The sequence below is a fragment of the Colias philodice genome, chromosome 12, assembly GCF_061535455.1.
Source record: "Colias philodice isolate Cphi_HAF_F1 chromosome 12, ilColPhil1 Martin Lab GWU primary, whole genome shotgun sequence".
Lineage (NCBI taxonomy): Eukaryota > Metazoa > Arthropoda > Insecta > Lepidoptera > Pieridae > Colias > Colias philodice.
The window spans coordinates 2,898,031-2,921,752 of NC_143097.1; the positions used below are offsets into that span (position 1 = coordinate 2,898,031).

General features: G+C 32.7%; 1 protein-coding gene across 1 annotated transcript; it reads right to left on the minus strand.

Moving 5' to 3' along the window:
* Window positions 1-18,024: 18,024 nt before the first annotated feature.
* On the minus strand, window positions 18,025-23,384 carry Art7 (arginine methyltransferase 7). The gene is made up of 9 exons (XM_089701304.1): window positions 23,191-23,384; window positions 22,869-23,110; window positions 22,413-22,658; window positions 21,974-22,152; window positions 21,043-21,268; window positions 19,340-20,115; window positions 18,919-19,067; window positions 18,489-18,645; window positions 18,025-18,165 (listed from the first exon to the last, which is right to left on the minus strand). Exons 1-9 carry the CDS (start codon window positions 23,247-23,249, stop codon window positions 18,055-18,057), a joined length of 2,145 nt encoding a protein of 714 aa, XP_089557430.1. The 5' UTR covers window positions 23,250-23,384; the 3' UTR covers window positions 18,025-18,054.
* Between the last annotated feature and the right edge of the window lie 338 nt (window positions 23,385-23,722).

A 23,722-nucleotide genomic window follows, 5' to 3' on the forward strand; every position in this document is an offset into this window, starting at 1 on the left:
TATACCATCAATATCCTGTAATACGGTACATTTCCCTTACCAGCCATATTCCAGTTAAATTGTTTCAACCGGCAACGGCGCAAATAAAATCATTTCCTTATATGTATTTATCTGTTATCGCACTACAGATTCGCTACTGACTTTATAATCTGAGGAATCGTGATAGTTTAAGACCTCCACAGACAAACACCGTTTGTTCCAATTTCCTTAGCCTTCGAATACACGGTCTTGTTAGGAGTATGATACACTTGATTATTAAGCTATTGCATAGCTTTTATCTCAGACTTTGAGCGCGGCGACCGATTGTAAAAATTCCGTAATGAAAAAACCTAGCACCCAACTTCAACAGCGCGCGATGCAATGCTATGCAATAGCTTTACCGCGGCAGTCCTCGAGTGTCACACGTATTTTTTCTAAGTACATGTTCTTAAAGCCAACCGCACCCATATGCCCATTTGTTTTTGTAAAGGAAATTGTACTACGTGAAGTTATTGCCATTAAGCCAAACCTCAATTTTACCAAAACTCAACCTTTATAAAAATAAACGCGCGTACTCTCGAATGGAATTCGAAAATTTAGACACTTTATGTTTGGATTTTATTTGGTCTTTTTTATTTAAAATTCTTGAAAATGTAATAAATACCTAATAATGATTCAGCAGTTTATTTTTTTATCTGTCAATCTAAAAAGTTTTTTTTTTATTGAATTGAAAAAAAAACAATCAATCAAACAACCAATCATAGCTCATTATTTTTAAAAATCTAGATCCTAGGCTATTACTTAAAACGAAAACAACTTCTTATCACATCGATCCCTAAAAGGTGTTTTCCAGTTATTTATAAGGTATACCTAGATAAGTGAGAAAGGAGCATAATATCTCTTTGTTGTTTATTGTGCCGTGTAATCTATAATATCGTTACCTTTTATGTGCGAACGAATTTATTATCCTTAAAGGTCTAACAACATACGGTCCGTTGTTTTTACAAACATACAGTGGCAGCTAAACATATTTAGTTAATAAATTAGAAGTCAAATAAAAAACAGTGGGAAATATATTGGAAAGTAGATAAAAATATATATGATGCTGTGGTTCTAAAGCTTTGTGTATGTATTCAAACACATAAGGTAACATGTAAGTATACAATATGAAAAAAATGTGTAAATTACTGAAGGCCTTATTATTATTATTTTTTACAATAAATACAGTAATCAAAGCGTTGATTTCGCTTGTTATAATAATGACCAATTGCAAAATTATAATCAATAAATATTGCTATATATCCTGTCAGGTCATATTTAAGTCATTATGTAGGTATTTTATTGCAATTTTTATTGACTTAGGTAATTATATTTACTACATAATATTATATGTTACATGGTAGGAAGCAAGAAAATAAAATTAATGATGATAATAATGTAACGTTCTAATTTCAAATATCATAACGAAAATTACACATGGCCATGTAAAAAAAAGGTTGTATACAATATGATGTTAAAAATGATCACTAATTTATAACACATAGCGCTATATAATTATTGATTAATTATATCTATATATCAACAAGATACATGTCCGTCAATTAAATCATGCAATAACGAGAACAGAAAGACAAAACGTTTCAAGATTTATCAATAATTATGACTTATTACTCGTTGGCAATACTGAACATTAACGAATGTGTAAACGTTAGAAGTAATAATAACTTTAATTGCCTGTTAAACTACGATCACTTTTACATTAGTTTAAGATACTGCTAGTACTTAACAGGTGTAATATTTTATTAATGTTGTGAGGAAGCTGTATTTAATTCTTGCGTAACTAATATGTTACATTAATAAAAATATTTTCTATTAGGAGATTCATCCTAATAAGTAGAGTGTAGACTATATTATAATATTTAATCCTTTATGTTTATGCACCTAGGTATCTTTTAAGTTACTAGTAGGTATTTATTTTTAGATAAGTGTAAAATTATTATTGTATCAATTAAAAATGATAATTATCGTTTACTTCAAACGGTTCTTAATTAAGCAGTAAAACACATATATTCGAGTTTTATACCTTTTAAAGTAAACTATTTCATTGTGAACATGCTGCGTGTATTTGTCGTCGTAAGTTTTTACGTGGGACGAAATAACGACGTAAGGTACTAATTTTTGTAAAGAAAAACTTGGTAAGTGCTTATTTTTATGGGAAGAGCCATTTAGTTTAATATATAGTTATAGTTCTCGTTAGTACGATGCCTCGTCAGGGGGCCGTCGAATATATGTTACCTCAGTGATGGCATACAGTATTGATTTTATACTGTTTTTATATAGCTTTCATGTCAATAAAGTTCCTTTGATGGAGATTTCAATCAGTCCTTGATTCAATTACAGCGCAATTTGTAAAACTTCTAGGATTCACACGCCAACATAATTGAGTTTTCTCAATTATTAGATATCTATTTTATATATTTTATTGCAAAAACATTTTAACTAACTTCTATCCATTAAAAATATTAAAAAAATAATATATATAGTTATAGTCAACAGACGTTAAATTTCGAACACTTGTAATTATTGTGGTTGTAATTGCACATTGCACATGATCCTGTAACGACTTTAAGATAGCCGGGATCCCGGGATTCCGACCCTTTTCTGATCCCGAAAATCCCGGGACTATACTTGGCTAGTCCCGGTATTTTCGGGATTGATGACTATAAATTACAGCTATTCTATTTTGCATTCTACGATCCGTTGCGCCTTAACTATGACCTAGCCTAGATTATACCTTAGCATAAAATTATATAACGACTAGCTGTTGCCCGCGACTTCGTCCGCGATTGCGTCGTTTTTCGTCATTCGTGACACTTTATTTTTGAATGTTCTTAATTATTGTCTCTTATAAAATTTAACTACATTAAAATTGAATACTGATAAGAAAATTTTAAAATCTGAAGAAAACATGAATGAATGTGATTTAAATTATAATATATAATACATTACTGAGTATTTCAAATAATAATCTAAATTAAATGTAGATTAACAGTTTGAGCGCACCATTATACAATATGTACCTAAGTATTAAATTACGTTAGTTTACATAGTAACTTTACTAAAAACACGATGACTTTCTTTCGCGCTCGGTACCACAAACTAAGCATGTTTGTGGTACGTGGCCCGCGTCACTTGACCCCCCCGCGAGTTCCCCTCCGTTGCTATGCGAAAATAAGTTGCTCTACTGTAGGAAAAATTGTAATACTGTGGCCTGGGTGTTATAACACGTCCAGGGAGTTCCTGAGTGCCGATATCACCATCTTGAGGAAAAGCTTCTAATGTCGATTTAAAACTGCATACATACGAATAATTAACCTGTTCTAAAATTGTGAAATGAGTTCAGTTTTAAATTTGAGAAATATTGATTTCTTGTATTTTACTATTCGTTGTAGTCGAATACAAAATATATTTAACAAACTTAGGTTGGCCTTCAGGCAAAAGGGATCCTATCAAATAAACTTGACCTTGTATCTTAAAAGTAAGCATGAAAGAACCCTCTGATAATTGTTGAGCACCTTTGATCATTTGAAACGCACTACTATAAGAGCGAATATTGTCTAATAACAGTTTAGATTGCACAGTATGTTCCTCTAAAAGTAGTGATTTCAAAGGTTCCGGTGTATCTTCAAACGAAAGCCGACTCCTTACTCCACTTTAAAGCATTACAAAAGAACATACTACGTTAATATCGCCTATACAGAAGATGATCTGTAATAAATTGTGAGGTTATAAGCAAACCCACTTTTATATTTTGTCGGACCACACCACCGAATTCGTAGATTGTTTACCTTTAAGTTATTAAGACTATGACGAAATCTGTCTGCAGTAAGACGGGCCTCTCGCTATTCGTCCGTTTCCAGAGACCGAATAGTTTCAATTATTCTTAATCTTTCATTAAACAAACTTATTAATCGTTCTTGTCTCAAATAATTGTAATATTCGCGTCCCTACTCTAGTCATTGCTTATGTTCATGTTCAGCTTCAAGAGATCGAATAATATTATGATGCACCCTATATCATTTGTCAAACGGTCTTCATATTGAGTAAAGTTTCAGATTCTCGAGATAAAATATGACTGTTGTGATCAGTATTGAGACGTAATTCCCTCTAAGTGAAGGTTTCGGTCTCACGGGATAGTACAATATGTCGTTTGCGATCAGCTGTGAGACGTCATACCCTCTCAGTAAAGGTTTCGGTCTCTCGGGATAGTAGGGGAGACCGGGTTTGGTTGTCTCACGGGTTGGTTGTCACAGCGGTCTTAAAATAAAACTGAACTATCTTTTTTTTTTTTTTTTTTTTGTGTGGTGTCTCTCAATGTTAGCCAGAAGGGCTTCTACATTTTAACGCGGACGCGGGGGTGAACTGAAGGTTCACCCTGGTAGCGACATGCACAAGGGCGTCCCCCCTTGACGGGGACCACGAACCTCGGCTTGAGCTGTCGCTTGAGTGGAGGAGGCCAGAAGGGCCCTAATCGGACGGGACTGAACTATCGAATAAGTCTGTTGAACAGCGTGGCAAGAGCGATACAGTGACAACGCTGGTCGCTGTCCCCACTTCGCGTCAGACCGCCCCCTGCCGTGAGGGCCGTACACGTGTTTATTGTTTTCGCACAGATTTTTGATGATATGAGGACCGAATATGGTCCTCATAACATCACTTTTTGTGAACGAAACGACAGCGCGGTTTAATTCAATGCCAACACTATCAGAAAAAAAGGAAATATTTTTAATTGTGAAAAAATATTATGATTTACACTATTAACACTATTTTAACATAAAATATAAGTCTGTGAGTGTGTAAAAATAAATCCAGCTAATTACACATCAAACTTATGTTTATAAATAGGTATACGACATGAAAATATATTAATTACCAAGCAATAATAATACAGATAGGAAAATACTGAACATAAATATAATAGTTAGTATTAAGTAGTATTAGTTAAAATATACTTTGACTACTTTGACTGTTCAGTGTTCAATTCAATTCAATTTTTTCGAAGGGTGGCAATTTTGTTTGAGTACAATTCTGCCAATGTCACGTTGGGAAGATAATACACGCTTGAGAGTCAAAGTTTATTTTTACTAACAACATGTAAATGACGAAGAAATAATAATTACCAACGAACTAACCTTTTCTATAATACTTAACACGGCACATTTTTCAAATTATTTTGCTCAACTCTGCTCAAAAATTTGAGGGTTTTGTTGGAACTTTAATGTGTCAAAACTATGATATATCTAACTACGATACAACTTGCATGCGGAAATGCTCATTACAATTGTGAATCTAAAGAATAACTAACAATATACTATTCAATTTTATTGAGCTGATGAATATCTTTTTCTGGAAGAGATCACCGTCGCCTAATAAATATACTGTGTTTTCTTAAAAAATCGTTACATAATTTATTTTATCTACTAAATTTTAATAAATAAGTTGTTTTGGTTATTTTTATCTAAAAATGAGCTTGAGCTTATACATATTTGGCAAAAGTATACATTATTTTTTTATAATTTCAGGACGGCAATCCATTTTATTTATAAATAATGAAAATGATATATTTATAAAATATAAAACATTTATGTTAAATGATTAAAAATAAACAAACGAAGCAACTACGATTCAAAGAAAACATCTTTTTCAGTGTGAAAATGCTCTTAGCAATCCTGGATGAGGAACTGTATATCATGTACTCTGATCCCAGTACGGTCGCGAGTACCTCGATAGCCATAACGATAAATATTAAAAAAACATTACTTGTACAGTTGTGAGTGAAAATTTACGTTTCATTTGGCAATAACATTTTTTTCGGTACTACAACGTAGTAGTTTGATATGTGGTTGGCTGCCCCTCCTCTCCTTCCTGAAAAAATATCCTCCAAAATTTCCCGAGATACTTCCAATGATTGAACCATTGGAAGTTGGACATTAACTTCAGTCAAAAATTGACGAAGCGGATGATTACTAATTTCCACTTAATTCTCGCTGCCACTATCTTCATCATCAAATCATCAATTTTCAAGTGGTGTTGTAAAATTGTCAGCAGAAATCGTCTTCCAAAGGCGATATAATTTTATGAGCATTGAATCTGTAAATAAAAAAATCAAAAGTTAACTATAAATCTATAAAAAAGCTACTTACAAATAAAATTTTATCAAAAACTACTATTCCCAATGCACCGCAAAATCTTGTAAAAGTCATATATAAAAGAATTCTTCATTTTATTATTTCATTCTAAATAATATCAACAAAAAACATGAATTGCTAACATTATAAAAAATAAATACCTATAAGTAACTACTTACCTTTTGTGGGAACGCATAATGGTGAAAATTCACAAAACACGAAGATTGAATTTGATATTTTTGGTTTTATGACATTCAATTGCTTTATAAATATCACTACATAGTATAAAAAAATCGCTTTCTCTGTCCCTATGTCCCTTTGTATGCTTAAATCTTTAAAACTACGCAACAGATTTTGATGCGGTTTTTTTAATAGATAAACTGATTCAAGAGGAAGGTTTTAGTATATAACTTATTAGGTTTTAGACAAAGCGGACGAAGCCGCGTACGGTAAGCTAGTAAATTTATAAAACACGAAGATTTTTAAAATTGTAACTAATGAACACAATTAATATTAGATTAACTGTAGATAATGGTGTCTAGTTTTACCATGGTTTTACTTCAAATAATAAACATCTACCCTCACTTTAAAAAATGTAGTATATTTATTATTTACACGAAATATACCTTATAGGGAAGGGAAGATATGGGTTAAAGAGTTAAATAAATAACGATTATATTTAAATTATTAATTTTCAACAGTGTATTCAGTAGTGTTAACATGTAAATTGATTTGATTTTTACGAAATCTCATAGATGGCGCTGTTTCAAAATTAACATTATATAACTTACATGTTTCTCTTCCCAAGTTACTAAACTAAATGGCATAATTTTTATAGTGTCAATCTAGATATTGTTAAACAACATTAATTATATATGCGTCATTTGATTATTATTAATTTCCAATAGTTAACGTGTGTTTGATTTTTATAACACTCCATAGATGGCGCTGTTTTAAATTCGTCTTTATACTACTAAGATTCATTAAACTGTTTCTCTGCCAAAATTACGTAAATGACGTAGTTTTTATAGTGTAAAGCTAGATAATAGCGTGGCTTACTCAAAAACAACATTTAAACATGAGTCTTTAGATTGAACGGTGTCGTAATACACGGAATACGTAAGAAAAATAAAGGTTCACAGCTCCTCCCCCGAAGGTGATAGCATGATAGTATGTATATAAAAGCCTCACCTGACCTGTTAGTAATATTCATGCAAAATTTGAAGTCAATCTATGCAGTACTTTTCGAGATTAGCTTGGACAAACATACAGACAAACAGACAAACAGACAAACCGACAAACAGACAAACAGACAAAAATTCTAAAAACTATGTTTTTGGCTTCTATATCGATTATAGATCATGGATTATGTATTCTTTTAAAAAAATATTCAATGTACAGTTTTGACTTTCCTACGATTTTATTATATGTATAGACTAGCTGTTGCCCGCGACTTCGTCCGCGATTGCGTCGTTTTTCGTCATTCGTGACACTTTATTTTTGAATGTTCTTAATTATTGTCTCTTATAAAATTTAACTACATTAAAATTGAATACTGATAAGAAAATTTTAAAATCTGAAGAAAACATGAATGAATGTGATTTAAATTATAATATATAATACATTACTGAGTATTTCAAATAATAATCTAAATTAAATGTAGATTAACAGTTTGAGCGCACCATTATACAATATGTACCTAAGTATTAAATTACGTTAGTTTACATAGTAACTTTACTAAAAACACGATGACTTTCTTTCGCGCTCGGTACCACAAACTAAGCATGTTTGTGGTACGTGGCCCGCGTCACTTGACCCCCCCGCGAGTTCCCCTCCGTTGCTATGCGAAAATAAGTTGCTCTACTGTAGGAAAAATTGTAATACTGTGGCCTGGGTGTTATAACACGTCCAGGGAGTTCCTGAGTGCCGATATCACCATCTTGAGGAAAAGCTTCTAATGTCGATTTAAAACTGCATACATACGAATAATTAACCTGTTCTAAAATTGTGAAATGAGTTCAGTTTTAAATTTGAGAAATATTGATTTCTTGTATTTTACTATTCGTTGTAGTCGAATACAAAATATATTTAACAAACTTAGGTTGGCCTTCAGGCAAAAGGGATCCTATCAAATAAACTTGACCTTGTATCTTAAAAGTAAGCATGAAAGAACCCTCTGATAATTGTTGAGCACCTTTGATCATTTGAAACGCACTACTATAAGAGCGAATATTGTCTAATAACAGTTTAGATTGCACAGTATGTTCCTCTAAAAGTAGTGATTTCAAAGGTTCCGGTGTATCTTCAAACGAAAGCCGACTCCTTACTCCACTTTAAAGCATTACAAAAGAACATACTACGTTAATATCGCCTATACAGAAGATGATCTGTAATAAATTGTGAGGTTATAAGCAAACCCACTTTTATATTTTGTCGGACCACACCACCGAATTCGTAGATTGTTTACCTTTAAGTTATTAAGACTATGACGAAATCTGTCTGCAGTAAGACGGGCCTCTCGCTATTCGTCCGTTTCCAGAGACCGAATAGTTTCAATTATTCTTAATCTTTCATTAAACAAACTTATTAATCGTTCTTGTCTCAAATAATTGTAATATTCGCGTCCCTACTCTAGTCATTGCTTATGTTCATGTTCAGCTTCAAGAGATCGAATAATATTATGATGCACCCTATATCATTTGTCAAACGGTCTTCATATTGAGTAAAGTTTCAGATTCTCGAGATAAAATATGACTGTTGTGATCAGTATTGAGACGTAATTCCCTCTAAGTGAAGGTTTCGGTCTCACGGGATAGTACAATATGTCGTTTGCGATCAGCTGTGAGACGTCATACCCTCTCAGTAAAGGTTTCGGTCTCTCGGGATAGTAGGGGAGACCGGGTTTGGTTGTCTCACGGGTTGGTTGTCACAGCGGTCTTAAAATAAAACTGAACTATCTTTTTTTTTTTTTTTTTTTTGTGTGGTGTCTCTCAATGTTAGCCAGAAGGGCTTCTACATTTTAACGCGGACGCGGGGGTGAACTGAAGGTTCACCCTGGTAGCGACATGCACAAGGGCGTCCCCCCTTGACGGGGACCACGAACCTCGGCTTGAGCTGTCGCTTGAGTGGAGGAGGCCAGAAGGGCCCTAATCGGACGGGACTGAACTATCGAATAAGTCTGTTGAACAGCGTGGCAAGAGCGATACAGTGACAACGCTGGTCGCTGTCCCCACTTCGCGTCAGACCGCCCCCTGCCGTGAGGGCCGTACACGTGTTTATTGTTTTCGCACAGATTTTTGATGATATGAGGACCGAATATGGTCCTCATAACATCACTTTTTGTGAACGAAACGACAGCGCGGTTTAATTCAATGCCAACACTATCAGAAAAAAAGGAAATATTTTTAATTGTGAAAAAATATTATGATTTACACTATTAACACTATTTTAACATAAAATATAAGTCTGTGAGTGTGTAAAAATAAATCCAGCTAATTACACATCAAACTTATGTTTATAAATAGGTATACGACATGAAAATATATTAATTACCAAGCAATAATAATACAGATAGGAAAATACTGAACATAAATATAATAGTTAGTATTAAGTAGTATTAGTTAAAATATACTTTGACTACTTTGACTGTTCAGTGTTCAATTCAATTCAATTTTTTCGAAGGGTGGCAATTTTGTTTGAGTACAATTCTGCCAATGTCACGTTGGGAAGATAATACACGCTTGAGAGTCAAAGTTTATTTTTACTAACAACATGTAAATGACGAAGAAATAATAATTACCAACGAACTAACCTTTTCTATAATACTTAACACGGCACATTTTTCAAATTATTTTGCTCAACTCTGCTCAAAAATTTGAGGGTTTTGTTGGAACTTTAATGTGTCAAAACTATGATATATCTAACTACGATACAACTTGCATGCGGAAATGCTCATTACAATTGTGAATCTAAAGAATAACTAACAATATACTATTCAATTTTATTGAGCTGATGAATATCTTTTTCTGGAAGAGATCACCGTCGCCTAATAAATATACTGTGTTTTCTTAAAAAATCGTTACATAATTTATTTTATCTACTAAATTTTAATAAATAAGTTGTTTTGGTTATTTTTATCTAAAAATGAGCTTGAGCTTATACATATTTGGCAAAAGTATACATTATTTTTTTATAATTTCAGGACGGCAATCCATTTTATTTATAAATAATGAAAATGATATATTTATAAAATATAAAACATTTATGTTAAATGATTAAAAATAAACAAACGAAGCAACTACGATTCAAAGAAAACATCTTTTTCAGTGTGAAAATGCTCTTAGCAATCCTGGATGAGGAACTGTATATCATGTACTCTGATCCCAGTACGGTCGCGAGTACCTCGATAGCCATAACGATAAATATTAAAAAAACATTACTTGTACAGTTGTGAGTGAAAATTTACGTTTCATTTGGCAATAACATTTTTTTCGGTACTACAACGTAGTAGTTTGATATGTGGTTGGCTGCCCCTCCTCTCCTTCCTGAAAAAATATCCTCCAAAATTTCCCGAGATACTTCCAATGATTGAACCATTGGAAGTTGGACATTAACTTCAGTCAAAAATTGACGAAGCGGATGATTACTAATTTCCACTTAATTCTCGCTGCCACTATCTTCATCATCAAATCATCAATTTTCAAGTGGTGTTGTAAAATTGTCAGCAGAAATCGTCTTCCAAAGGCGATATAATTTTATGAGCATTGAATCTGTAAATAAAAAAATCAAAAGTTAACTATAAATCTATAAAAAAGCTACTTACAAATAAAATTTTATCAAAAACTACTATTCCCAATGCACCGCAAAATCTTGTAAAAGTCATATATAAAAGAATTCTTCATTTTATTATTTCATTCTAAATAATATCAACAAAAAACATGAATTGCTAACATTATAAAAAATAAATACCTATAAGTAACTACTTACCTTTTGTGGGAACGCATAATGGTGAAAATTCACAAAACACGAAGATTGAATTTGATATTTTTGGTTTTATGACATTCAATTGCTTTATAAATATCACTACATAGTATAAAAAAATCGCTTTCTCTGTCCCTATGTCCCTTTGTATGCTTAAATCTTTAAAACTACGCAACAGATTTTGATGCGGTTTTTTTAATAGATAAACTGATTCAAGAGGAAGGTTTTAGTATATAACTTATTAGGTTTTAGACAAAGCGGACGAAGCCGCGTACGGTAAGCTAGTAAATTTATAAAACACGAAGATTTTTAAAATTGTAACTAATGAACACAATTAATATTAGATTAACTGTAGATAATGGTGTCTAGTTTTACCATGGTTTTACTTCAAATAATAAACATCTACCCTCACTTTAAAAAATGTAGTATATTTATTATTTACACGAAATATACCTTATAGGGAAGGGAAGATATGGGTTAAAGAGTTAAATAAATAACGATTATATTTAAATTATTAATTTTCAACAGTGTATTCAGTAGTGTTAACATGTAAATTGATTTGATTTTTACGAAATCTCATAGATGGCGCTGTTTCAAAATTAACATTATATAACTTACATGTTTCTCTTCCCAAGTTACTAAACTAAATGGCATAATTTTTATAGTGTCAATCTAGATATTGTTAAACAACATTAATTATATATGCGTCATTTGATTATTATTAATTTCCAATAGTTAACGTGTGTTTGATTTTTATAACACTCCATAGATGGCGCTGTTTTAAATTCGTCTTTATACTACTAAGATTCATTAAACTGTTTCTCTGCCAAAATTACGTAAATGACGTAGTTTTTATAGTGTAAAGCTAGATAATAGCGTGGCTTACTCAAAAACAACATTTAAACATGAGTCTTTAGATTGAACGGTGTCGTAATACACGGAATACGTAAGAAAAATAAAGGTTCACAGCTCCTCCCCCGAAGGTGATAGCATGATAGTATGTATATAAAAGCCTCACCTGACCTGTTAGTAATATTCATGCAAAATTTGAAGTCAATCTATGCAGTACTTTTCGAGATTAGCTTGGACAAACATACAGACAAACAGACAAACAGACAAACCGACAAACAGACAAACAGACAAAAATTCTAAAAACTATGTTTTTGGCTTCTATATCGATTATAGATCATGGATTATGTATTCTTTTAAAAAAATATTCAATGTACAGTTTTGACTTTCCTACGATTTTATTATATGTATAGATAAAAAACAAATCTAAGGTACGATACGGATACGGACTAATAATAGTAGACCTTACAAGGGACTTTCCCACTTGGATTTTTTTTTCAATAAAGTAATCCCCGAGGGGCTAACAGGGGCATCACCCGACCACCTCATATCAGTACCTAATTCCCCTTCGGGGACGAAAGTATTGGATGCTTTGATATTTCTAAGATTCTATTTCCGAAATTCTTAATAGTGCTTTTGATTTGTATATTTTTTATTTTATTTTAGTAAGTATTATTGCAACTAACAATATTAAAAACATCTTTTGAGAAACTATACTTTTTTTTATTAGAACCCAATTCCCACATAAGGCTGATCCCGGGATAGTCCCGGGATTACCCATCAAAAATCCCGGGATTGAAAAACATGCTCGGGATTGTATTATTCTCTATCTGCATCACAAGACGGAAAGTAAATATGCATAAATTATTCCCTCAAATATGGTCAATCAATTTGTAGCGTTTTTTTTATTCACTTCTGTTACTTTTACCTAAAACCTGAACTTTCAATTAAATAATACGTTCTTATGAAAAATGTGCAACAAATGCGTACTTCCAGCTACTTACAGTAAAATATAATGGAGAATGTTCACTAATTTTGATTATTAGCACTCCATATTCTCTGTCAAAAATAAATAATACAAGTGAAAAAATTACTTCGATACGTCAATTATTTTCCGATTTAGAAGTAAAACAAGTTGTAAACGCCCGGTGATGGTGTGACGTCACACTACAACACGCTCAATCTGGCTCACTCAGTCCGCTAGCGATCGCGCGCCCGCGCCGTCGAAATTATAATTAAATACTTTTAAAAATGTCCAATCCAAATACCAGAAAATCATGTGTTGTTCCTAAATGTAAAAATACAACTACCAATTCGCCGGATAAGTTGTTTTTTATAGTTGCAAAGGAAGTAAGCTACATATTATAATATTTTGAGAACATTGCAGCTGTTTTGCGTTATCCTTTGTTTTCTATACAAGTTTTAATCTATACTAGACTGTGCTTCTGCTCTGCTCGTATGGGCTAAGTATAGGTAGATGGCTAGTAAGATTTTTTCTTGTTTTAAGTTGAAAATGATATGGAGAACTATACTAAAATATAACTTGGTCGGGGGAAGAATTAAACAAAAACAGGGTATAGTTCCACACAAATTCAAATGTCAACAGGAAAATGAAGATAAACCTCAGAGATCAGCAGTCTTAGTCAGCAGTGCAAAAACGCAATCGTATAGAATATTTTGAGAAACTATTAAATAAAGATGAAACTTTGGTATGACTGTTATTTTATTAAACGAATAATAATTACTATTATTGGACTATTAACGAAATTCGCGGACGAAAACCCATCAAAATACTGCGCAAGCTATAACACCTACTTCAGCGCTGCCGACTTGATACTAGGGTGCGTATAAAGCAAAATTACCAATCTTCTATTAGATGATACGTGTAATATTCAAGACCAAATCTAAAAAATAAAATATAGGTATAACAAACTAGATGATATGTTCAACGATTCTGTTCAATCAAAAACATAAAATATTAAAATTGACTCGATAAAAAAAAATCACCAAGTTAGCTCTAATTTTCACACTTTTACGTTTTCTACTTGACATGGTAATACTTATTATGATTTTTTTTTCATAAACAATTATATTAAAACATTTGCAAGATATTTCTCAGAGAATTTTGAGTAATTACTTTTAGTTTTGGTTTTATCTGCGATAAACCACTTTTATCGTGACAAAACCAAACGTTTATCTCGAGAAAAAAAGAGCGCCAAAAATAAAACCAAAACTAAAAGTAATTACACAAAATGATTGACGAATATCTTGCAAATGTTTTAATATAATTGTTTATGAAAAAAAAATCATAATAAGTATTACCATGTCAAGTAGAAAACGTAAAAGTGTGGAAATTAGAGCTAACTTGGTAATTTTTTTTTATCGAGTAAATTTTAATATTTTATGTTTTTGATTAAACAGAATCGTTGAACATATCATCTAGTTTGATATATATTTTATTTTTTAGATTTGGTCTTGAATATTACACGTATCATCCAATAGAAGATTGGTAATTTTGCTTTATACACACCGCGCGGGGACGCGGCCGCGCGGTGCGTTGTGACGTGACGTCACAAGCGGTCACGTGACTATTAGCGGGACTCGATATTTTTCGAAACTTTGAATGCGTATAAAATCAAAACTACTTGGTATTTTTGACTACGACAAAAACTAGTGTATTTGTATACATACAGGCTTTACTGAGACACAATTTCAAGGGATTTGGCATACCTAGTAACATTCTTCATTAAGCGACAATGTTGTTTACGCAATGGAGGAAGAAAATGTTTTTGTCTAATCATATAATTCCTTCACAGAACTCGCCTCTGCCGCATTTTTGGATTCCGAGATGATTCACGTAGTATGTGCCGCTCAATTACAGTTAAATAACTACACATAATTTTGTGAAAGTTTCCATTAATTCAAGTTGTTTGGATAATTTTATAATGCTGCTCCAAGATACTTAGAAAGTACGGTATATTAACAGTAGGTAAGTCAGCTGTGTTACCATTTTTTTTTGTATTTGCCAGTGTGAATGTTAACAAGATAATTATATTATATACTTAGTTATTAAATGATATCTATATATTTTTAGTAACTACCTAACCTTCTTCAAAATGTGGATATATGTGAATATATAGATAACATGATAAAGTTAAACGAATGATGTTAAATTCACAATTCCATCAACGATCAATTTGATGGTTGTTCAAATCAAAATATTTTCGTAAATATCCTCGATATCAAAATATTTTCTGTTATTTATTCTACAAACTCTACTTTTACGTTTTATACTTTATAGTTTATACAAATTGTTCTTCAAATAATTAAAAATTATAATTAAAATTTAATTAAAACAACGCAGAATCACCATACCTAAATCCACAGACATAGATAGACTACGCAAGTACCGCGATCTGTATGAAAACCAAGCGTGTCATATTTTTTGTACTGACCTTGACGCGTTATGACGTCACGAGCGCTTTTTAGTGATGGTAATTTCATTTTACGCTAAATCGATTAGGACGCCACTCGCGCGGCGATTCTAGTATCGTCCTATCCCATCGAAGTAAATCGAAAGAAATCAGATCAAACTAGATCTATGTCTAAGAGGTAATTAAATAAATGAATCGTAATCGATTACTAAATCGATTCAAGACAGAAAAATGATAATTACCATAGACAGAGGAATGATAAAATAAATTTATAAACCTTTTAATATTCTAACAAGTAAACTAATGTGTTTTAGCTTTTTCTTACATATGCCCATTGAGTTACCGTGTACTACGTACTAGAGAGGCCATCGAAAGAAAGTAATGAAACTGTCAATCAATCAATCTTTATGTCCCGTTGCATCAATCCATTTTTCTTTTATGTTCGGGTTACTTGGAAAACTGAAAAAACAAACATAGTCTAAGCAATAAGGAGTTTTCTTAAAAAACTCCCAAGATGACACTTTAACTAATGGCGTCCATGTCATAATATTTATTTTTAGTACCTTTGTATTAAAATACTTAAAAGTTCTAGGTCAAGTCGTATTAAATGACAAAAAAAATCTATGCCTTTTTTTCTGAAAAATTGCTCCTTCAAATTATCATTTTTCTGTTCGATTATAAAATCGATTAGAATCGAGAACTGTTGCATCAAATGAACATCACTAACCACAAAATTGGACAGAAAAATGAGAACAGAAAAATGAGAAGACGCTATTCATTGCTTGTTATCATACGACTCGATCTTTACCGTGCCAAGTAAAAGCCGCAATGTATTTCGAATCATTTCGTATGATTTGGTATCCGTGTTTGTCACGATCGTTTTCCACAGATATTCTTTATTTGATTTTCAAATAAATAGTGCATATTCTGATTAGAAAATTACTTACCGGTGGAAGGAAACATCTCTGCTAACTCGGCCACTCACAGCTGTGGAGTTTCTACAGTTTATAACGGCGTAATTCGGCATTTTACTTTATTCAGCTTCACGTCTTTCCTTGGCGAACTGCAAGCGCGGACTGAGTGTAGGCCAGCGTCAAGTAAGTTTCATAATCTTAGTTTGGACACGGGAAGTACATACACTCGCTTAGTCTATCTTGATACATGTCTGTGCCTAAATCTATTCATGATGACAATCAAATCTACATTTATTTCATCAACCTCATCCAACAAAAAATTACATTATAAATAATGTTACTATTACCACACAATTTTATTGCCTGTCATACGTTTGAATTACGACTGGTTTTAATCAAGTTCCTTTGATTTATAGATCACTTACAATGCCTTAATACGTTTGTGGGTATGTAACATTTTTTCCTATAACAACTTCAATCCCTTCATATCGCTGTGATACAGGTTCTATGGAATGAAATGTATTCGAAAATGCTTTAATAACTATCAATTTGCTATAATGAAGATCTTCATACGATTTTAGAATAATAATGGCTTATAATGGCATATAACCTGAATCGAGTGTTCTTGTATACGAAATTCCTTTTTAATAAATCTCAATACAAGGTTGCTATTTTTATTTTCACCTCGCTTACCTACTCCTGCCGTTTATGTAGTGTGTGACTATTATCGCCTTCGTAGAAATATCGCATCTATACATATACCATGAAAGAATCATAAAATGTTGGCATATTTGTAAGAATTCTCTCGTGTTACTTCAGAATCCATTCACAAATAATACATTTACAAGGAATAAGCGTAAAATTGAGTTGATACTGTATACTTACCAAACGTGATACTGATATCATCGAACCGAAAAACAAAAACCGGCGATCCCGCCAAGAATAGAGATAAAATAAGATCGGACAGCATCTGAGCAGCCTTTGATTTTCTAATAAGCCATAAATAATTAATTAATCGTGTGACTGTCCTGGGACTGTATAATGAGGTGCGCTTGCGTGAAGTATAGACAAAAAGCGTGGTTGCGTCTACGAGAGTTGAATATGTAAGGCGTTATTTATTTTTTCGTGTCCCTGCGGTAGGTATGTGGCAAGTTTCTAGTTACCATACATCAACATCCGCACTTTTTACGGCCTTAGCTGGAACACTGCAACGGTTCTCTTTGCGCTTCTGTTGTGAGTGTTGCCATTTTTGGGGTGTCTTTTTTGTAATTTCCCTAGTTCATTGCTATCAGGAATTCTGCTGTGTTGACAAATACAGAAGCCTCTATTACATAATTATACTCGTTTGACTAGTCAACTCATTTGATGCATTTTTATCTGTTGCATTCCATACAGCATATATTAATAAATTTTACTGTGATTATATTGTACTTGCAAGCCATAAAGGACTTGCTATGTAGATAATTATATTGAAATATGTCGAGTTTCCTTAGTTGATTATATTCATTTGGAGAATACCAGTCTTTCTTTATTATTAATCAGCTAATAACTAAACAATATTGTATATAAACGAACAAAATAATAATAAAATTTCTTGATCATCTTTGAAGCTTGGGTTATGTTTGTATTAAATAGCTCATAATTAATTTATACTTTCATATTATTAAATAAAACACCCAATCATGTATAACATACATTTATTATAACAATTTATGATTCAGTTGCAACTAAATCGATCACCATATTGAATTGTCCTTTCTCCAAATCACACGCAACTTGATAACTCCATTTGTTCGCACTTGTCACATTTTGGGCATTTTTCTAAAAATAAAACAACATAGTTATGAAGAATTTGTAACTCAGTTGATATTATAACTAGAAATCATTTTTTTAATACTTTATCTACTAATTTAATTTACTATACAACTAACTAATTAACTACACTACTAAGTGTTGTATAAAAGATACATTGAAATTAGCACCTTATTTCCTAGCAATAAAGTTCAATGTATGTCATTACAAAACTCTGCCCCATACACGAGGCAGAGTTTTGCTTCGGACACTATTTGATCACGATTGTGAGTTTAGTTGTTGTAATAAACGCAGAAAGTATCAACATATAAATTCTTATACTTATTACTTACTAAGATTTTCACAGCCTGTCTAGAATGCATATCCCATTGCACTTGTTGGCCAAGCATGGGCCACTCTGTTGGTCCAGCACTTATGGGCTTTCCACCAACTATCCAAACGGCCCATATTGCAAAGCCATTCACTGCGAAACTACCCTCAGAAGATTCTCTACAAATAATAATTGAACAATGATAATAAGATATCAAAATAAATATAAGCGAAAGCGGCGCATGCATATTTTTTTAACAGTTAACAATGTAACAAAAACAATTTTGAGTTTGATACAGACTCAAAATTGTTTTTGTTAAGAATGAATTACGAGACGAATTCCAATATGTAACACAATAATTGCTATCGATTATACCATTTTATGAGTTTTATATCTAAAAGTGCGTGGAATTATGCTGCATCTTAAAATTCAGAATAATCGACTATACTTACGCTATTGTATTTACACCGTCAGTCGCGAATGTTGCCTTCAAATCTTTCAAGTGTATCTCTAGAAGTTTCTTCGGCTGTCCACTACATTTGCAAGGATATTCCCAAAGTGGTTGTGCTTCGATTTCTGCGTCACTTATTATTCGTGAATTCTGAAATTTTCACCATATTAGTGATAAAAGTTTCCTCTTTAATGTGAAAAATTAATATTAAATGGTTTGCATATGCTGCTACCCCTGCGTAACAAAAAACTTCATCTCAACCATACGCAATAACACAAACATTAAAATTAAAACATGCTCCGTTGTCAACCAGACTTGAGCCTTCAATCAGGCAAATTGATGGTGAAATAACTAGTTATGAATAAAAAAAATTATTTAATGCAATCACTAAATGATATAAACTCCAATATACATACACTCACCTCAACAAGCTCATCAAATATTCCCATATTGATCCCTTCACACACATTCAATGGTATCCTTATTTTATGCAAATCATTAAACTCGACTGGCATTGCCCAGAATTCACATCCTTCTGGCATTATCGTCACACTTTCCTTTAAATGACTTCTGTACTTATGCAAAAGGTAAGCAGCCTTTAAATTCTCCCATGGTAATATCGCACTACTAAAATTCGGATCACAAATGATATTTGTAACTTCACTGAGAATCTCTTCACTTGGCTCCGATATAATTTTCACATTATCTATAGAATTCTCCTGGATATAATCATTCAAAATACCTATATGTAAATGCATATTTTCCATAATGTACACGGTTTTCGCGCCCATTTTTGCAGCAGCGAGTCCAAGAAAACTACTTCCATTTAAGTCTAGTACAACTGCGTCTCTTACTAAGTCTTCTTTTATCTGTGCTAGCATCTTCTTACTTCGTCTTCCGTCATTTAAATATGACACATGTGTTCTTGACAATGCCATATGAACACCACACTCACATATAGGTCTTACATACTTTGTGTATTTCGTTTCATCGTTTTCTAAGTAAAACCATAGGGAGTATTCATCTTGACAAGAGACTAGGGTTGCTTCCGAGTCCTTTTGTACGGAAATAGGTTGTGGGAGATAGTACACTGCTTGCATCCAGTGATCTCGCCAAGGTATCGAGTCTTGCGGTCTTTCCGATGACAAATCTGCGTCTGGATGACTCCACCATGGAGCGCAACTTAATACTATTTTACCTGAAGATTTAAATCGTTATTATTATTTGCAACAATAATATAAAGATTTGGCTGCATTCTTTCTGTTACTGTTCTCTTCTTGATTAACTCCAAAAACTTATTAAATCATTTTCTAAATCTATACTTATAATAAATCTGTAGAGAGGCCAATTCTGTACATGAAATATATTTAAAAAAAAACTATGAAGGGGTGATAAGGGATCGCTACTGATGCCAAAAATGCAATAAGTAAAATTTTTGTCTGTCTGTCTGTCTGTCTGTCTGTCTGTCTGTATATTCGTTATAGAAACAAAAACTACACGACGGATTTTAACCAAATTTGGCACAATTATTCTTCATACTCCTGGGCAGGTTATAGTAAAAGAATCATGTAAATCGGTGTAGAAACACCAAAGTTATACATGAAATACGCTATAAGTCATCGCGCGTGAATACAGAATCATGCCATAAGGATTATTTTTGTGTATCAGTTGCCGCGTTCGACGCGCTTCGCGGCGGGAGCTATAAAAAGGCGGCGGGTCTGCACCCGTTTCGCGTTGTCACGGCATCACGTGTGAACGGCTGAACCGATTTCGATAATTCTTTTCTATTATATTCCTTGAAGTACGAGGATGGTTCTTATGTAGAGAAAACGTAAATATGTACCACGGGCGAAGCCGGGGCGGACCGCTAGTCCTAAATAAAGCTATTCCTAACTTTTTCTCTTTTTTATTTGGTCTCAATTTATGATAGATAGTCAAATATTATAAATTAAATTAATATTAAATAATTGTTGTATATTTGATAATTACTGCCTACATGCCTGGAATATATCGCTTCTTAGCGATAAGGCCGCCTATTTGTACCACTTCATTGTTTGTGTTGCGCATTTTGTTTGATTTTGTTTTGTTTTGTGTGTGCAAAAAAGTGTTTATTACTATTAATTACCTTCAGTGTCCATATTAAGCTCCCACCACATAAACACAATCTGTGCATTGCCTGTAGCAGTAACAGTGAACTGCTGTTTCACAGTCCTCCTCATATTAATGGCTGAACGGCCAGACCAATCGTAATAGAATACGGGAATCTGGTCAGAAATTTCTGTGAAGGCATTTCTTGGTAATTGTGATAATTGTATGTCATGTACTGCAGCTGACCCAGCACAGGCTTTCATCTGGAAAGAGAAGGAAATCTTTCAAGTTATATTAAAGTAATTTTTAATGTATAAAAAAATTAAATGCACATCTATCAGAATGGTAGAGATTGTCTAATCTAAAAATGAACGCCCCTCCACTAAACTTAATTGTTTCAATGTGTGAGGACAAATAATTATTGAACCACTTTATATGTGTGCGCGCGGCGATTCTACTGCAAACTTTGACTCTCGCGCACTGATTTGTCAACTAATCGGGCGATCAGTTCAGGTGCCTAGCATTGTATGGCGGGGAGAGCGCGCTATGTACGGAATGACACGTCCGTTCTGTCGTGCATCGCGTCATTTATGCACTAGTTGGCCAACTGGTCCTGTCGTTCGGGCATGGACTGGACTGGAGGACTGAACGACCAATGAGGCAGACCAATTTGTGTGTATTGTGTCTATACACGTACTTTGAATGTAAGCGTAAACACAATGGAGGGGCGTTCATTTTTAGATTAGACAATCTCTACTGTGTATATTCTCTGTGAATAATACAAATATCAATAGGAGCCTGGGAGAACAAATATCAATGGATGTGGATTCCTTTTAATCTGTTTTCTTTGTGAATTTGAAAATGTATGTTTTAATATGTATTTTTGTTCCATATTATGTACAAAATTTACAAAACTCACTCTATTCCTTAACTAATTTCCATCATAATACAACCTGGAAGAAACTTACCTTAGAAGGAGTCCTCAATATAATTTCCAAATCCTCATTGGCCAGATCATTCAATTTGTTCCATTTCTGTAACATTGGGCATTCTACCACTTGTGCGTATATCACAGCAGAGTCTGGTACAACTATACAGTCTTTCTCTAGAAGATGCTTGTGGGCATGATCAAATGTTGATAGTGCTCCTAGAAAAGCATTACATTTATTTTAGACACATTTTGAAATATTTTGGATACTAATACAATAGGTATAATGTCCAATTATACAAAATTATACCTATTATATTTGTGAATACTTCCACTACAGCAAGGATAATTAATATAAGTTTTAGCTGAAAGATTTAGATTTGATATCCAAATTTTAAAAAATTTAACAAATGTTAACAACTTATAATATTTCAGGAGAGTATAGAATATAAATATAGCTCAAATAGCAGTAGCATTACCTTCACCAATCAATTCAGTGTCAAACACCTCAGTGACAAGAATATTGGCTCTCTCCTGCATATCACCATCCTCTCCAACAATCAATTCAGTAGATCTCTTAGGTATGACCTTGATCTTATCGGCTACTCCATTACGCTGCAGTATTTTGAGGCAACAGTCTGCCATCGGCTTAAAAGCTTCACAAGCTGTTATTGTGTCTGCACCACATTTTACTGCCATTATCGATAATAAGCCAGTACCAGTACCTGAAATTTGAACATACTTTGTTTAATTTAAGGAGAAATATGAAAGTGTGTAATAATTACAAAAATAAAGGTACTATAATATGCATATTATGTTCAAAGAAGAAATGAGTGGATAAAATGTCATTTAATATAAACATCAATCAATCTGATGATTGCATCACGTTGAATAGCACCACGAATAAGATTAATAAAACTTTGAATGAATTTTACCAATATCCAAAACATTGGCCTTCTTTCCCTCACTATGCATCTTTTCTATAGCCAATTGTAGAGCCCGATAATATTTCTTGTTCCTCTCAGTATCATGAAGCATATCAGCAAAAGCCGATCGTGCTATTTCTTGGTGATAATCATAGTCTTCGTGTTGTACATCCCATTCTGTACTGCCGGTTAAAGGATTCCTTTTCTGCGTAAATACTTGCATTCTGCTGCTATTTATTGTGCTCGTATACCTAGTAGTCAATTGTTATTCAAAAAAATTAAATTCACTGAATATTATGACTAAATAACCATGACTTCTTGCCGGTGATACCTTTTCGATATAAATGATACTATAAACTTATAGGATTTTCCATAAATAATGCTCGGCATCTAAATAATAAAGAATAGCTTTCTTTTAAATGAAATAACTAAACAGTCATGCAAATAGTTATTCAATTTTACATATTTTTTCAAAAGAAAATCTCACGAGGACAACATGAGTGTTGAATGTTGACATAAAAGTGACAGAAGAGCGTTGACTTTGACATATACGGTACCTCTTTGGGTATACCCATAACCTGTTTTCTTTCTCTGTATCGCATTGTAAAAAAAAAACTATTTATCTTTAGATAAAAATATAGTAAAAATATATTCAAAATCCTATCCTTGATTTTCAACATTCTTCGTTCTAAGTCTATATCTAGATTAGTAATCTATTTTAAAGCACTCACAGTAAAGAGTAATAAATGCATTACTCTGTATACATATAGATTTGTATACTATTATTAAAACACAGTTATACTTATAATAATTAATAAACAATCATCAAAAAATAAATAATTTATAATTTATTTATGGCAAGG

What these genes read in the sequence shown, in the direction of transcription:
- Art7 (XM_089701304.1), bottom strand. Translation starts at nt 23,249, where the DNA reads ATGCCGAGCATTATTTATGGAAAATCCTATAAGTTTATAGTATCATTT. An exon ending in TATTTGATGAGCTTGTTGAG is followed by an intron (nt 19,068 to 19,339) that starts GTGAGTGTATGT and finishes TGAAAATTTCAG; the next exon opens with AATTCACGAATAATAAGTGA. An exon ending in GACGGTGTAAATACAATAGC is followed by an intron (nt 18,646 to 18,918) that starts GTAAGTATAGTC and finishes TATTATTTGTAG; the next exon opens with AGAATCTTCTGAGGGTAGTT.